The 18,274-nt window shown below is 35.4% G+C and overlaps 1 protein-coding gene across 5 annotated transcripts in view; it reads left to right on the top strand.

Moving 5' to 3' along the window:
* The window catches only part of SLAIN2 (SLAIN motif family member 2), a 78,256-nt gene that overhangs the window by 37,363 nt on the left and 22,619 nt on the right, over positions 1–18,274 (top strand). For 3 of the 5 annotated variants that reach the window (XM_037034241.1, XM_037034242.1, XM_037034240.1), the window contains 4 exons: positions 1,485–1,646; positions 4,979–5,338; positions 5,770–5,907; positions 15,838–15,915. In XM_037034241.1, coding sequence (XP_036890136.1) covers positions 1,485–1,646; positions 4,979–5,338; positions 5,770–5,907; positions 15,838–15,915 — 738 coding nt within the window. The remainder of the gene's footprint in view (positions 1–1,484; positions 1,647–4,978; positions 5,339–5,769; positions 5,908–15,837; positions 15,916–18,274) is intronic. The other 2 variants (XM_037034244.1, XM_037034243.1) reach the window with 1 other exon arrangement.

Genomic DNA, 18,274 nt, shown 5'->3' with positions numbered 1-18,274 from the left:
ATGAGGTTTTCTTTAGCAAGTACTTAAAAGTTTTTAAAGCTGGCTTCATTAAATAAGATCCCAACCTTGATTATTTTAACTGATAGATGCTTGTTAAATAGCTTGGTCTGTAAATAAGCTACAGAGTTAAAAACTTTTTTATAGGATTTTAATATTGATATTGCACTTAACTAACAGTATAAGGCTCTATGTGGATGTGTTGAAAGTGTTTGGAGCTCTAAATGAAATGGGAGGGATTGCTGTAAATTGGGGAAAGAATGTTCTGTTTTGGTTCTTTGGCTTACTGTTTGTTAGAATTTACTCATTCAGTTACTCTTATTGCTACTATTGTTATGGCTAATTATTGTAACTTCCTTAAAAATTAAAATATTGTTAACCATCTCACATTTTGACCTGAGTGCTATCTAGACTGATGACTTTGTTGACCCAGCTGTTTGCTTTGCATATAGGTCATTACTTACTATAGAGCTCACCCAGTACTGTCATACTAAAAAGTTTAATCTGCTATATTTGTTTAATATAAATAGTTTTATTCAGGCACTGTTTGAGCCTGACTTTCCTATTCCTATTATCTTTTTGATAATATGAACATTAACTATTTCATATTCTTGCTCTTAAGTGCCTTCATGTTGGAGCTTACACTGAAAAATTCTGGAAAACAGGCATTTCAAATAAATTAGTATTAGAAATAGTGACACTGTTACGATTTTATTATTCTCCACTAGAAGATGGTCTGATGAAAGCATTTCCTTAGAAACAAATTAGACTCTTTTGGATATGTATATATTTTATTCCTCTTGCCTGTCTTCTGTCCCCCTTTTGGTTTAGAATGATAAAGTATTTTTTTATGTAGTCATTTTCTTCACCTCATCTTTGTGCTTCACTTTTAAATTTCCAAGAATTGCTTGGATCAGTATTACTGGTTTGCCAAAGGAATTTTGCAAGTATGGTATAATGGAGGAGAAATGAGCTAGTGTTCCTTTTTTGGTTTGTTCTAACTTTCTAAGGAATCCTGATTTTCCTCAAATTATAGTATTCTGGTTTAGGAAAAACACTTACTTTTATTCAGGGAAAAAGATGACGGTACTGGCTAATGACTATGAATTTGGAAGGAGAAAACACCACATCATAAGTTCATCTATTTATAAAGCAATGTCATTGGCTATCTTGTAAAAGTTCAAGTCTTCTAACATGTATTATTGAAAACTACTTACCAGGAACTGTGTTGAAAGCTTAACTGTTTTATAAGGGGATAGATAAGTTATAGTTAAAGGAAAATGTTTTGTGCTTATGCCATAATATATTTAGGAATCTTCATAGCCCTCTTTATTCTTAATAAGGTCAATTTTTATTCAGTATTTGGGAATCTTATAAGCAAAGCAGAATAATAATGAACTGAATCAAAAGATACAATATCCATTAACTATAACAGATGTTTATTCAGTTTTTGTTTCACCAAAGTTTGAATTTTTTTCTTTTTTAAGGTAATTTGAAAAGTTCATCAGACAGAAATCCTCCACTCAGTCCTCAATCCTCTATAGACAGTGAGTTAAGTGCTTCAGAATTAGATGAAGATTCAATTGGATCGAATTATAAGCTAAATGATGTAACTGATGTGCAGATTCTAGCTCGGATGCAGGAAGAAAGTAAGTATTTCCATTGCTAAAGTTGAGGCCTTTCATACAATGTAATTTTGTTGTGGGTATTAAATATGTCTTAAAGTATTGAAAAATAATAGTGTAGAAAGAATAGAAATGTTGAAATTTTAGAGGCTTATTCAACATATGGACTTACTTGTTCATTAACTTGTTTCCAGAGTCCATTTTATATAGAGCAGTTTGCTATGCGAAGAGCAAAGACAGGCGTGTTTCGCTCTGCTCCCTTGACTGGTAATTACGCCCTGCATGTACTCTGCACTGGAACTCACTGGTGTAGTTATTACTCTGTTACTCTGGGTCTTCTTAATGTAGACCAGTGTGTCTCAGCCTTTTTTTCATTGTTGGCCCCCTAAGGTTCCTTTTTAGATCATTTTTCCCTTTTTTTTTCATTTCCCTCTTCATTAAATTTTAATACCACAAATATACTTTCTGTCTCTTTATATACTATGAGGAACACAATCTATTATGCCAGGGGTGTCAAACTCACTGTCACCGGGGGCCACATCAGCCTCATGGTTGCCTTCAAAGGGCCGAATGTAGTTTGAGGACTGTATAAACATAACTACTCCTTACCAGTTGAGTGAGAGCTCAGTGCTGCCACCGGGTAGAAACAGTGTGCTGGACTGGATAAAATAAGGTGCAGGGCTGGATTCTGCCTGCGGGCCTTGTGTATTATGGTATCTAAGATTTTTCACATCCTCAGTACCCATTTTAACTCCCTTTAGACAATGTCACCTCCCTCAGAATGTATGCTATAGAACATTAAAAAGACCTTCATGAGAACTTTGGCTTTGTGGCTTTAAATTAAATAAAGCATGTGATGCTGCTTTGCAAAGTGGTCCTTGCATCTTTTTAGGTCACAGACACCTTTAAAAATCCAGTAAAAATTATGTCCCCTATCATTCTCAAAATGTATATAATAAGCACACAGTATTTCATACGATTTCAAGGGTTCATGGATGTCCTGACTCTCATCTGAATGTAAGATGGTGGTTATATTATAAAAAAGTCCTTGAAGCACACATTTCATGGTGACAGTGGACTGAGGGTAATGGAGCATTGCTATAATTTAGTTCAAAAACTTTTAGACCCTTTTATGTTACTCACTGGTGTAGTTATTACTCTGTTACTGTGGGTCTTCTCATGTGAACATTTAGTAAGTTTTATCAAGTTTTAACATTAGGAAACTGCAGAATGTTTCTTACTCTGCTGATTCATTTCCCACTCTCACACAACTTCCCTTAGAAAGATAGGGAGACTTGATGCTTGCTTTATTTTTCTTTAGTCCTAGAAGCTAGTAACATGTACCTCTCTTCTTCTCTAATTTTATATAATACCTCACTCAGTCTGTAGTGTGGTCAGCCAGTGAGGGGCTGGTTCTTGTCATGGATGTGAAAGGAGAACAGAGGATGCTGCCAAACCGTAACTTAGGGTGAACTCACCAGTTCTTGCTTTTGGACACCCTCACTGCTCCCCGTAACCCCAGTAGCTTGTTAGAAATGCAACCATTTGCTGTAGCTTCATATTGTGCTTTAGTAACAAGTAAAAGAAGTTTTAGCCTTACTCTAATAACCCTTTCTAAGCCATCTACAGCACAAATATTTATTTTCCTGGTGAATTAAAAAGGATACCAAAACTGTGTGATTTCTCCTTGAAAACATCAGTTGGTTTTTAGGAGAATGATTTTTCTTTTTACAACATCATTTCTCCGTTGTTTTTTTGTTTTTGTTTTTTTTTGGTAATAGAAATGTAGAATTACAGATTTGGACTGTCTCCTGGTTAAGCCCCCTCGTTCTACGATGAAAAACATACAATCCCACAGTGATCGTGACTTACTTAGGCTCCTCTGTCAGTGGAGGGCCTGTATTGGGGCTTGGATTTTTCTTACTAAAGAGCTCTTTTCACTTGTCTGTTGTCTTTCGTTGGTTGGCTTCAGTGCCACTATTGTAAGACACTAAGTAACTAGGTGGGCCCTGGGAGTCTGATGCCCTGTGCTTCTTACTCACTGCTTCTTACTCACTGCTTTGGAGAACCGTGTGGACAGCACTTTCCTCATACAGTACTTCTCCTCAGTCCCACTCTCCGCGGGGGATGCTTTCCAAGAATCCCAGTGGATGCCTGATACTGTACATATGCTATGTGTTTTTCCTATATGTACATACCTATGATAAAGTTCAATTTCTAAATTAGGCACAGTAAGAGATTAATAATAAAATAGAGCAGTTATAGCAATATACTGTAATAAAAGTTATGTGAATGTGGTCACACACACAGAATATCTCGTTGTACTGTATATACAGCATACACAGTGGACAAAGGGATGATTCACATCCCAGCAGGACCGGGGAGGGACGGTGTGATATTTTTTCATGCTACTTTGAACTGCATGGAATTTAAAACTTATTAATTGTTTATGGAATTTTTCATTTAATATTTTCAGACCATAGTTCACTGTGACTAACTGAAACCACGAAATGTGGAATTGTGGATAAGGAGGGACTGCTGCATGAATATGTAACTTAAAAGCTAGAATACTGTTCTAACAGACCTCTTAGACTGCGTTGCTACTAGTTAGCAGGACTTGCTCAAAATGTCTAAATTCCGTCTAAAAACTTTATCTGGATTCTATGTAAATATCCAAAAAATTTTTCAAGGTGTAATTTTTTCTCATTTAATATGTTATCAACAATTGTTTTTATATTATTTAATGCAAGCTTCTAAGGTTGCTAGGGTGTTTCTGGAGATAATCAGGATACATAAGGGACTCCTTTGAAAATTTTTATTTGATGGCTTAGAATTTAAGCTCATTTTATTGAAGCCTCTTGGGTTATGAAGCAATGGAAATTTCACTTATGCCCAAATACCGAATCCTAAGGGCAGGATAGAAGTTTCCTTCATCAACTTCTTGAATGTGATTAACCCAAGGATTAGTATCTAGGGAGTTTATTTGCTCACTGTATATTCTTTACTGGCTGAACACTAACTAATTGCTTCCTTTAATGTTAATCTTAAATTTGGGTTACTGTTTTTAGGAGTAGAAGTGTTTTTAAATTTATGGTTCTGCTTGTAATACAGATTTCAGATTCAAGAAGAAATGCCAAAATTTGACAAAGATATATAAAATTTCATTTTAAAAATCACTTTTTAGATGTGATTTATACATCCTTGTGGGAAGATGTCTAAGGTGATTCAGTTGGAGAGTTTTACTTGATACTCTATTTGAATTTCTGAGTGATAATCTTTTGTTTTTAAACCTTAAAAATATTTGAATGTTGGCAGCTATAACTAAAGAAGTAAAATTACACATTCGTTACCGTCAGGTCTTCGGCAGGAATACGCAGCCACCACATCTCGGCGCAGTTCTGGTTCGTCCTGCAATTCCACGCGACGGGGTGCTTTTAGTGATCAGGAACTCGATGCGCAAAGTTTAGATGACGAAGATGACAGTTTGCATCATGCGGTATACCCTGCTGTTAACAGGTTTTCCCCATCACCACGCAATTCACCTCGACCGTCACCAAAGCAGTCGCCCAGAAATTCGCCTCGGTCGCGATCTCCTGCTCGGGGAATAGAGTATAGTAGGGCGTCCCCACAGCCTATGATTAGCCGCTTACAGCAACCTCGCCTGTCACTTCAAGGCCATCCCACGGACTTACAGACAAGCAGTGTGAAAAATGAAGGTAATCAGAATGTTCCTGGAAGAAAGGTTCGCTCCATATTTCAGTGTGAAAGTAACAATTTTTACCAAGGTTTTCAGATAGGTAGATCAAGAATATAGTTAATCATTTTATTAATAGTGAATCAGTACAAAAATAAAGGAAAAAATGAATTTAATTTTATTTGATTTTGTTTGCTTTGTTCCACTCATGAAGTGACCTGTATATAAATTTTTTATTTAAATAAATAATTTCTAGTTCACTTTCAAGTTTCTCTTACTCCATTCACTTATAGAACCTGGGTTGAGTTGTATATTGTTATAAGATATGTACTTCCTGTTACCTATTCTAAAATATACAGAATGCATAAATAATTAGATTTTTGAATGCTGATTAATAGTTTTCTTTTTCCATCTGAAAAAAAGCCTTTTTAAACTAAAATTCTGCCCTCACAGAAAAACTAAGACGCAGTCTTCCAAACCTGTCCCGAACGTCGAACGTACAAGTTGACTCAGTGAAAAGCAGCAGAAGTGACTCGAATTTCCAAGTGCCAAATGGAGGAATACCTCGCATGCAACCTCAGGCTTCAGCCAGTGAGTAGCTTTCATGTTATAGATACTAGTTTTGTGCTCAATAGCTATATTAAACTAATAAGTACAATGTAGTGATTATTACTTGGTATCAGGTGATCATAGCTATAATGTAATTTAAAAGTTGTCCCTATTAGATACCCAGTTATAGCAATACTTATGCTGTGTGAAACTGTCTCCCCAGATTTTAGAATAAGCAAAGTCTAGCTATTTAATATATAAATATACAGGATCTGGCAGAAGTAAGGCCTGCTTGAGTGTAGTTAGTAGGGTAATTATATGGGTGTAATAATTTATAGTTTTAATTACATTTCACCTAAAATGTTATATGGTGTGCTTGAGTGTGATATTGTTATGTTACAGAATTACATGTTTATGATTTTGCAATAAAAAGGGGGCATTATTTGTGCTGGACCCTGTATATTCCTTAAAGACCTCACATTCTGCAATACTGCATGTTATAAGTGACAGGATTTGGGGGGTGGGGGACAGTAGTTCTAGAACAAACCACTTAAAACTCAAGCAGCTTTCTTACTAGAGCATTAATAAAGACAACAATGATCCTATAAAAATACTAGCCCAATTAAAAGCATGTAAATTCTTCGTGACTAAATACTCCAGCAGATATAGATTTCAGTTATAAAAATAGTCGAAGGTGACTGGATGGAAAGGGAGGGTTGAGACTGTTGAATTAAGGAGACATATACAACATAAACAAACATCCAAGAAAATAATGCAGAAAGAATGGCCAAACTGAGCCAAGAAGTGGTGTGAGAGTAGATGGGCACTGTGTACTTATGTACAAGGTGATTTTAAAAGAATGAAACACTTTCTAAAACGTATTGCTTGTAATTTGGATGGTAGTGAATCCAGTTTTTTTGTTTGGTTGGTTGGTTGGGGTTTTTTTTTGTGAATCCAGTTTTAAACAAACTCACAGTTATTTCTACAATCTTAGAAATGCTCAGTATTCGTGCCTTGCATCCCACAGCTCACGTCATCAGTCCTGTTGTCTGGTTCATTCAGTTCCTTGTGGCATATTCCTGTCAGTGTTTGCTGTGATTGTTTCTTCATCTCCTCAAAGCTATGAGCAAGAGGATACAAACATGACATTGTTGACTGTCTGTTCATTTATAACTTGTTTATTAAGTAATACGACTTTGAAAGCATTCGATTCTTTTTTAATTCCCTTGTACTCTTTCTTGGTTCTGTTGTGTTTAACTGACTTCTGTGTGCTTTGTATTAAGCTGCTGTTAATTGGTGGCTCAAAAATCAACAAGCCAAGAAAAAATAAATTTGAACCCAAACGACTTTTGTAAAAATATTGATAAACTTTCTTATTTACCAGTTGTACTTGATATCATTTATATTACAAAAACTTTCATTGTAGTATATGTGCATAATCCTATTTAACCCTCAGACCAGTTCCATGAAGTGGGTCCAATTATTAACACATATATAAATTAAGAAGGTAATTCTTTGAATAGTTAAATAATTTATTTATAATCTTACAGCTTGTAAGTGGCAAGTTAGGATTCAAACCCATATTGGTTCTGCTCAAGGGCCCAAGTCCACCTTGAGAGCCATTACATCCATGGTGTAGTACTAAGACATAAAAATTATCCAGAAATACTATTTCTGCTTTGTTCTAAGGTAAACTCTAAAATGTAAGGCACTGCAGAAAATTGTAACCCAGGTATCTGTATACCTCATTTATTTGACTGTTCATGTACAAAAACATGTCTGTGCCAAATTAAATTTTAAACTTAGTATTCCAGGTCTTGTGAACTGTGTAATTAAGAGTGTTGATGTGACACTCAAATGAAATGATGAAGAAAACAGGAATTCACAAAAAGTTTTAAAATGAAAGTAAAGGTGCAATTTGTACTCTTATCCCAACGATGGTGATAGGTTTTGTGCCTCTAAACTTGCAAATTAAGTTAATTTGACACTTAAGAAATGCTGTTTCTGGTTTTTTCCCTCTGCTTGTATATTTGCCTGAAACAAACAGCAATCCACAGTGTTAATACAACAGGAAATTTTATATCATTGAGAAGATTAAGTAATAAAACTCATTTTTGTACCCTATACACAGATAATCCAAAACATGTGTATTTGACGTTCAAAGATGCTTTTATACTTTGTTTGAATTGTTAAGTTTTGAATTTCTCAAAACTGTACACAATTATCTTCAAACAGCTTCCCAGTGCTGTGATAAAACCAGCTATGCCTGTATCCTTTACCTTCTTCCATCGTCAATACCAACTCTTTACTCAGGGTGGTTTCCTGTGCCCTCATTCAGTCTTGATTTGAACTGTTCTAGCAGCCCAGAGCTGTATGAAAATGAAAAATAATTCTTCACAGAAATAAGAGAAAAAAGAAAAGAATGATAAGTAGGATAAAAATGTTAATAATATAAAAGTAAATTGACCATATCTTAGACTCTATGATAATTACTCTCTCTCTCTAGTGATGGGATTACCACTGAATAATCACTTGCTAATTCCCTAGAAATTTTTACTGTAGGTGAATTAGTTTTCCTTTTCTCCCCAAAAGTTGATAATTAAGGAAAAAATAAAGGGGTACATAATGAGATCTAATCACTATAATTTACTTTTAAGTGTTTAAATATGTATGCAGTTTCATAATGGTGTATTTAAATATTTGATTAATTTACAGGCAGAAGAGAAAATAGAGTACCACCTTTTTAAAAAAACTATATTTCTTAAATTTTATGCATATCTTTGATACATAAAAATGTATATATATGTGTTTTTATTGGTGTATATATTATGTACTGTTTTCATAATAGCCTTTTTTATTTTATAAATAATTACAAATATAATAGCACATTTTATACAACTTTTACCTGAATTAGTAGTTTTTATTTTTTGTTGGTATAATAGATGTTGCATTTTGTTTTAAGTATTTGTTTTTCCAGCTCTTGAGTGGTAAAGCTTTGGTTCTTACTTGCTGATCTGCATGAACCTAACTTTGCAAGGGCGCTGTTATTTCCACCTAAGGGATCACTTCTTTTGCCTTGTTATTCTGCCAATCACTATTTTATATGCATACTTTCTGTGGCTGCATTATTGTGGATGCTGGCAATAAAATATGAATATTACGAGAGTTCTTTTATATTTTCATTTTTATACCTATTGTTAATTTCTTACTTTTATATTTGGAAAATGTGAATAACTTAAAAAGTTTAAGAAAACCAGAGCATTGCAGAGGTCATAGATGCATCTCATTTTCTCAGTTTCCCCACCTAAAGGAGGGGATGTTTATCAGGGACGGAGTTTTTCAAAAGACTAGTGCCTTACTTTCTAAGACTACTAGAGTACAGGTTAGTAGAAAGTTTAGTTTTCAGAAAAATATAGAAATTATTTGTACAGAAATAAGAAAAGAGAAAAATCCAAGACAGTCTGCTGGTTTAAGAAAAGTAATAATACTCAAACTTTGGTTAGTATTTTAAAATGTTTACTTTCACATGTATTACCTCATTTGAACATAACAGCCCATGTCTTATTTTTATAGAGAGGAAGCAGAGATCCATATAAATTATATGTACAACATCATATAACTAGAAAAGTGGCAAAACCAAGCCAAATTATGCCCTCTTTCCCCAGTCTCCTGGTTTCATCCCAATCAGTGTTTGGATTACATCATGCTGACCTAACTGCAAATGAGTAGGCATTTTGAAAAATATTCTTGGATGTCTTAGTTGGAGCATGATTCACTCATTGTGAATTGCTAGAAAGGAGCAAAATAATTCAGTGTAGTATTATCCATGGCTTAACATTTAGCCAAATTGAAGAACATTTTTGTATCGGGTACAGAGTATACCCCCAGAAAAAAGGTAGATAGGATCATTTGTAAGCTTTACCAATAGCTAGAGGCTCATGGGGACGGAGTTTTTGCCCAGATTTTACTTGGAGCCAAAACACTAGAAGGTTATACTTGAATTTTACATAATTATAAAGCATAAAATTAATGTGATAAATTTGTATAATGAATTAATATAAGAAGGAAGGAAGTATATGTGGAACTTCTGTTTAAGCCTAAACTGTGTAGTGATGTTGGGTCAGTTATCTAATCTTGAAGCAATTTTATAAATGTAGTTTTTCTGGCCCTTGCTTCTGGAAAATTTGATCAAATACACTGGGATGGGGACCAAAATCTATTTTTTTAGAAATCTCTCAGTTGATTCTGGAGCATATTCAAATTTCAGAACCACTGGATTAGACCTCAGTTGTAGAGGATCTTGAATACTTACTTTATATAGTTGTCAGTCACTTATGTATTCCTTAATTATTTAACAGAGGTTTATTTTGGATGTATGTTATATTCAGTAGCAGGGAGTAATGGGCATGAACTAATGTGAGAACAGGGAGACATTAAATTCAGCAGTGTGAAGAGGTTTTCAGGAAAGATACTGAAGGGATACTCTCAGCCAGTTTAGGAGGATTTTGTGATTTGCCACATGAAGAAAGGAGGTAGTTTTCCCAACAGTGAGATCAGTGGTGAAATCTTAGGATGAGACATGTAGGTAGGGGACAGATTCTGGGAGTTTTTAAATTTCATATTAAAAGGTTTAGATTGTATCCTCTAAGTGTAAGGAACCGGTGGTAGGCTTTAGTCACTGTGACTTCTCAGAAAATTCAGGGCTGCAGCAATGTAGAAAATGGACTGAAGCTGAGGAGAGACTAGAAACCACTTAGAAGGCTGTTGCATAATCCAGGTAAGAAATGATCTGAACAAAGGCAATGGCGCAGGCAGTGGTACCATCTGGATGAACTTTTCAAAACTGAAATAGAAATATGTGGCTTGGTAACAGTGAAAAGGTTAGACATGCACAGGGAGGCGGACTGAAGGATGACTCTCGAGGCAGTCGGAATGTTTGTTGTGTGTGAGGATAAGGGTCATTTACCTGGCAGTAGTTCACATTCATTTGTAGTGGTTCATGCTTACTTAGTATTTGGCACCTGGAGAAGATTATTTTTAACAACTTCCCATATGATAAAAATATGTTAAATAAATGAGATGAGTTATAATAATGATGGCTAGGAAAAATGTAGACAGTGAAAATATTGTTTTATTGCACTTTCTGTTTTATAACTGTGTCAGTAAAAAATAAAGCCCTGGTTGTTGTAGCTGAGTGGATTGAGCACGGGCCTGCGAACCAAAGGGCCACTGGTTCAATTCCCAGTCAGGGCACATGCCTGGGTTGTTGGCCAGGTCCCCAGTAGGGGGGTGAGAAAGGCAGCCACACATTGATGTTTCATTCCCTCTCTTTCTCCTCTTCCCCTCTCTCTAAAAATAAATAAATAGCCCTGGCTGGTGTCGCTCAGTGGATTGAGCACGGGCCTGTGAACTACAGGATCTCAGTTCGATTCCCAGTTAGGGCACATGTCCGGGTTGCAGGCCAGTTCCCAGCAGGGGATGCATAAGAGGCAACCATACATTGATGTTTCTCTCCTTCTCTCCTTCCTTTCCTCTCTAAACATAAATAAATAAAATCTTTAAAAAATAAAATAAAAATAAATAAATAAAATCTTTAAAAAATATGTTTAAACAAAGATTTTATTTATTAAAACATAAATAATAAAATCAACATATAGTACCCTCAAAAGATAATGGGATAATGCTTTTTAATTAATTATGTTAATCCTTTTTAATGGAAAAATATTTTTACATACTGATCTATTACAGGAGTGAATATTACAGCTTTAGCTTCTAAAATTTGTCAGTAACTTTTTCAGAATTGATCTTTGCAATACACACTAGACCCAGATTTTATCAATTTATCTTAACTCATATTGATTGAAGAACACTCCTCCATTTTTAATTCTGAAAGGTTTGTTTTTTCTTTAATGAAGCAACTACTACACAAACAGGAAAGATCTTGGACATCAGGATAAGTTTGGCAGATATTCGTAAAATCCTATTTTACACTAAATTCCAGAGATTGCCATATTGTTTGTCTTTATTCCCTTGTGAATCAAGTCTAATAAGTTTTTTTTTTTTAAGATTTTATTTATTTATCTTTAGAGGGGAAAGAGAGAGGGAGAGAAACATCAATGTATGGTTGCCTTTTTGTGCATCCCCTGCTGGTAGTTAGCCTGCAAGGAACCAGTTTGCAACCCAGGCATGTGCCCTGACTGGGAATCGAACTGCGATCGTCTGGTTCGCAGGCCCGCGCTCAATCCACTGAGCTACGCCAGCCAGGGCAAGTCTAATAAGTTTTAAAAGTCTTCACAGTTGAAAAATTTTAAATATATACTCAAAATCACATATAATGACAGAATTGGAGTAACTTCACATTCTGTTTCATTGATGTTGTAGTCACTGTACCGTCATTGTTTACTTCTCATCTGTTTAAATGTAGGAATATGTTTTTGTGCCACCGGGGTTGAGCACAAACTCTGCTGAAGTGAGCATAATTTTAAATTGCCGTGAGCTTACTTTTGAAACAAGCACGTAGCTGAATCTACCTGTGCCGGGGAGACTGTATAATTGGGGGTTCTCCTAATTAGCTTTCATATGAAATCTGTTGTTTATTAACGGGTAAATAGTAAAATGTGCTAATTTTAAACTACATATGTGTTATTAAAAGTCCAGCATACCTACAGCAATTGTTTATAACTTAGACTAAGAAATTACAATATTTTCTTCAGGGAGGAGCATTTTATCACTGACATTATTATTGCTGGCACATGAGGATTAAAAAAAACAAGCTTGTTTCATTTTTGTTTCTGAATTTTCGTACAGACAGCATACCCGCTTATTACCTGCACATGGGGGCGGTGTGGTACAGGGCAGCATTTTTACCACCCTTCCCTTGATGTACATGAACAAAGTGAAAGGATCGGATGTAGGAAGATCCAAAAAAGACACTGTTCTAGTCCAAAAATAGCGTGATGATGGCCTGCATTACCTATTTAGGAGACAAGGGGGATGTAAAGGAAAGAATAGCTCTGTAGAACTATAGGGGTGAATAAATGGAACTTGAGGAAAACTGTAAGCTAGAATGACTTGAAAATTGATATTACATGTTTAACAGAAATACAGAGATTTTTTGGAGTTGGTTTGAAGGAGAAAACATTAGCCTAAATAATGGTAATGTGAGAAAATAATGTACTATGTTTGCTTCTCATGGTGTGTCTTGCTAATTTGAAATTATATGAATATTAAATGAGGAACCATGCCCTGGCTGGTGTGACTCAGTGGATTGAGTGCGGGCCTGAGAACCAAAGGGTCACCAGTTCAATTCCCGGTCATGGCACATGCCTGGGTTGTGGGCCACGGGCCCTGTGGGGAGCGTGCAGGAGGCCACCATGCAGTGATGTTTTTCTCCCTTTCTTTCTCCTTCCCTTCTTCTCTCAATAAATAAATAAATAAATAAATAGAAGTTTTAAGGAGGAACCAGGGAAACCATAAATATTTTAAAGCAACTAACACATTGAATTTTATTAGAAAGATTTGGAGACCTGCAGTTTAACTACTATAATTTGATATTTAAAAATGATTTTGATTTTGTATTTAGAAAACTAATCAAATTAAGATTGATAATTTAGATAGAAATTTAGCTTTTACTCTTATTTGAATAACATACGACCATGTGGTATCCATTGAAAATTGTTCATTTCATTCTGTCTTTATCAGGCAAATTTAGAGTATATTGCCTGATTCCATTTGCAGTCTGAGTCTTCTAATTGGCCAGTTTTCACTTGTGTTGTGTAGATACCATTGTGACAACACCCATGAAACTTGAGGGATAAATAAGATGTGTTGGAATCACATTTATTTTAAATGGGACCTTTCCAAAACTGTTGATTAAAGATGATGCTTGATATTAAGCCCTCATTTAAAAAATTTAATGGTTAATAGATATTGTGGATTGCCAGCAAAGCATATAGTCGGTTACCTTGTGTCCTCGTTTTCTCCTCTGTAATCACAGTGGCCTAATTAATTCCTGTTCTTCCAACATAGGCATACTCTACCTCTCTGGCCTGTACTGTGGCTTTTCCTTCTGTCTAGAATGCTTTCCCGAGACACCTACCTACACGACTCAGTTCCTCTCTTTCTTCAGATCATCCACAAGTGTCATTTAGGGAAATTTCCTGTTCACCCTATTTATGATTGCAACTTAAGGCTCCTACTTCCTGTCCCCCTTTCCTACCTACTTCATTTTTTCCATAGCAAGTATCACCATCTGGCAGGCCATCCACATATTTGACTTTATTATTTGTTTCTCCTTTCCTAGAATGTTGGTTCCATGAAAGTAGAAACTTTGTCTCTGGTTAGCTACTGAATCCATTGTACTTAAAATAGCATCAGGAACAAAGTGGATAGCAATTTGAAAGAATGAATAAATGAATGAAAATATTAATGGTTGAAAGCCAGTATGAATAAATACGTAAATGAAGAATATTCAATGGTGATAGCATCCTGTATTTCTGTGGGATTGATGTGAGGTAAAGCGTTATAAAACTGATTTTTTTTTAGGGTTGGAGAGGTTTTTGCTAGTCTGCCTGGCAATGTTTAAGTTGGCATTAAGTATTATTTAGCTACTGTGTAGTGCTGTAAAATTTGAAATCATAATTTGTTAGTTTTTAAAAATGTTTACTATCAGAAAGCATTGATAGGGTTAAGCAATAGAGTGAGAGAGAAATTCTTAATTCTCTTTGATGATGTATTGTTCCCCTTCCTCAACCCAATAATTCCTTATACTTTGGCCAGATTTATTGTTGTGGAATCTCTTTCTCTCTCATAAATACAGTATATATATTTATTAGCTTAGAGGTATATAAAGTCTGAGTTTCAAATTGAGTGAAATTTTAAAGCCACTTAAAGAAGGGCCTGCAGTGGTAGGTCTGTCCCGCGNGAGAGAAATTCTTAATTCTCTTTGATGATGTATTGTTCCCCTTCCTCAACCCAATAATTCCTTATACTTTGGCCAGATTTATTGTTGTGGAATCTCTTTCTCTCTCATAAATACAGTATATATATTTATTAGCTTAGAGGTATATAAAGTCTGAGTTTCAAATTGAGTGAAATTTTAAAGCCACTTAAAGAAGGGCCTGCAGTGGTAGGTCTGGCCCGAGTCAGCTGCCTGGAACCGCAGCCAGCTGTAACCGTGGATGGCTCTGACTGCCGCTCACATGCCAGCATGGAGAGTTTTGTTGCAATTAATACATTAGGAGTTTTGAAGAAAGGTTAGAACTCCTCATTTATTACCTTAAAAAGTAGATGCTCTGACGCCTCCAAACCCCTCAACTCCCCCCACACACACACATTCATTCCTCCCACCCCATATGCATATGTGCACAGCCCCGATAGTTTGCTCCCCAAAGTCTGGATTACAGATTAGTTGTCTTCTGCAACGCAATGACGTTGCACATAAGAAAGGCACTAGATTGTGACCACTTGAGGATCTGCCTGGTTCTGCGTTTTCTTTTCCTTTTTGAGTGTGGGGATTGGTGTCACAGTAGGATAGGTCATCTAACAATAACCGCTTTGCCAAAGTCCGCTTTTTTGTGTTGAGCAAGTACTACATTTATTTTACTCTATACTGTGTGCTTGTGTTCATCACTTTTACTCACTTAGCTTTCTATTCTTTGCATCTATAGCATGTTTGCTGGCGGTTTGTTTTTTCTTTGATATTTTGATCAGTTTACATATCTTAGATTTTCTCTTCTGTAAGAAGCTATTTCTGAAAGTATGCGCACTTTGTACTAAGATTTTCATCCCCTTTCCTTTCCAACTTAATGCACTAAGCATCACTCTGCCTCTAGAATTCTAATATGTTTTCACTCTATAGTATCTGTTTCTTAATAAATTCTCAGGTTTGTATTAAAATATTCAAGTTTACAGAAGCTATAGCCTTTATCTTGTTCTTCCAGGCAAATATTACAGTTCCTTATTTTTCAACAGCTTCGCAAAGGCTGAAAAATTTGCCTCGTACTTCCCTCAAAGCCAAACAGTTGCTTCAAACTTCATCTACAAAAAGAGGTAACTACAGCCTCTTAAATAAGTTTTAAATTTCAGTAAATGGTCAGTTTAGTTAACTCTCATACCTTTAGGCATACTGAGTTATTGCTGTCTACAGGGCATGTGTTAGTCTTTTTAAAATAATAATAAAATAATATTGAATCATTTTCTGTTACTTGGATAAATCCAGAAGAAACTTATTTTCTACAGAGGTATGTATTGGGATGGTATTCTGAAAGGAATAAATGATACATAGCATTTAATATTAGGATAATTTATCTTTTTCTTACTAACCTAAAACAAGTACATTGTTTTAACATCATGTTAGATGAACTAATAAATGCTTTAAAATGAACTAAATGACACATTTTGTATGTAATGTTTTTTTCTTCTGACTTTGGTTTTTGGATTTACCTTTCTGTAGGATAAAATGGGAATGCCTTTCACATTAAAAGTCTGTTGATATTAAGTAACAAGTTGTTGTGGTTAATTGATAATGTTTAGAATATTTATGGAGTAGTAGCTTTTATAAAAACTGACAGTTGAAAAAATACATGAAGGTTGGACACCAAAGCTATCACATTGATTCCAGGAGACTGGATGTATGAGCTACTAGAAAGAGCAGAACTGAGAGAAAGAGCATGGGATCAGATAGACCAGCAATAATAAGAATAGAAGACTCAGAGGAAATGGGACAAAACAAATATAGGCAATGAGGAAAAATACTTCTCCGGTCCAGGGCATGTAGATTTCCTAGTAGCTTTAGAACTCAATAAGAAACAAAGTTATATAAAGAGGTTAAAGCACTAAAGGGCATTATTTGGAAAGAGGAGGTTTGAGATGTGCTTTGTTGAAAAAAGATTTTGTTAACGTGTCTACAAAAGTACAAGATAATTTTAACAAGTTCATTGATGAAAAGCTTTAGCAGTGATTTGGTGGATTAAGTATAATTCAAGGAAATAGTTTTACATAATAGAATCTGAAAGGAAGGAGGATAGTCAAATAGAACATTGGAGTGTGTGAATGGTGGTGTTTTGAGTATCAGAAGTTGGTCATAGATCTCAGGACAGGTGTCTTCTGGTGCCACTGTCAGCAGTGAGTTCTTTTGATGGAGAAGAAGGTGACTTATTGGGGATCATTATAGAAAGTGTCCTTATAGAGATTATTTGAGGACCTTCGCTTTTTTTTTAGTACTTGTAGGTGCAGTAGGGTGAAAACAGATGGGCATGAATCTCATTCTAAAACAGAATGAGATTCCTATACGACAATAAAAAGTAGAAGATTTTAAGTTTATGTATATTTTATTTGTTGTGTGCCTCTGTAAGCTATTTCATGATGTGTTTTGGGATCAGGTAGGTTTAAATCAATGTAAAAGTTTTACTTAAAGATATCCTAATTCCTAGCACTCTAGCTGTCTATTTGATTTAATAGAGGGAGCAAAGCTTGTATGTGTGTGTTTGTTTTTGTTCTGTTTTATTTCATTTTGTTTACTCTCTTACTTTAAATTTAACTTAATCCAGACTGTCATATTTTCTGGTTGGTATTGTGGCTTGGGAATTATCGTCTTCCACTGCAAGTTCTGAACCAGTTGAAAACTGTACATAGGTATGTGATAGGGTTTAAAACGTTAGCTTAATTACTGAATTAGCTTAAAGCTGAACTGGAGAATACCTCCTGGATCCAAGACCAACTGGATTTTCTAATTTCTTTTCATATCCAGACTTTGAAAGAGAGAGGTGTCTGTATTAGACTGTGGGATTCTCTGTTCTTATAAGCTGTGAGGCAAACAGGATTCAGATGCCCTGTGTTCATAGGTACCTTTCGCACATTAAAACCTGTATACAGAAGCATGGATTAGATAGGACAGCATCCCGTAAATCAGTCGTCCCATTCTGATGATGAGCCTGTAACATATTCTAGAAAGCTGAAGTACTTATATTAAGAGCTCCCAGGATTATGGGATGAGGAAGAAAATAGTTGCCTTAACAATTAGAAATATGGTCACTTTAATGGTATTTAGTAGTCTCTAGAGTTTGAAGATGGGAGGAGAAGTCAGAACTGTGTTGCCTGGCACAAAGAGACACACGTTGAACATTCGTTGAATGAACAGAACCATACCATTAACTCACGAAGGGCTGGGCACATTGCCCTTTGCCTTTTCTTCTTGCAAGGTTTTCGATTTTCTTCATCTCATCCTTCTCTTTGAGGGAAAAATAATAATTATGTGGTTTTAAGGCTTCACAAAAGTGACATCTTAAACTGCTTTGACGGAGAGATATTTATTCCCAGTTGTTGAGAACTCAGTGAAGTGAGGTAAGCAGTGTGGAGACCTTACCAAGTCATGGGCAGAAAAGGAAGACTACCATATTTTGCCATATAT

Source organism: Sturnira hondurensis, unplaced genomic scaffold, assembly GCF_014824575.4.
Source record: "Sturnira hondurensis isolate 20B ecotype Veracruz unplaced genomic scaffold, ASM1482457v3 Scaffold0022017, whole genome shotgun sequence".
Lineage (NCBI taxonomy): Eukaryota > Metazoa > Chordata > Mammalia > Chiroptera > Phyllostomidae > Sturnira > Sturnira hondurensis.
This window is presented reverse-complemented; position numbering and strand designations above follow the sequence as displayed.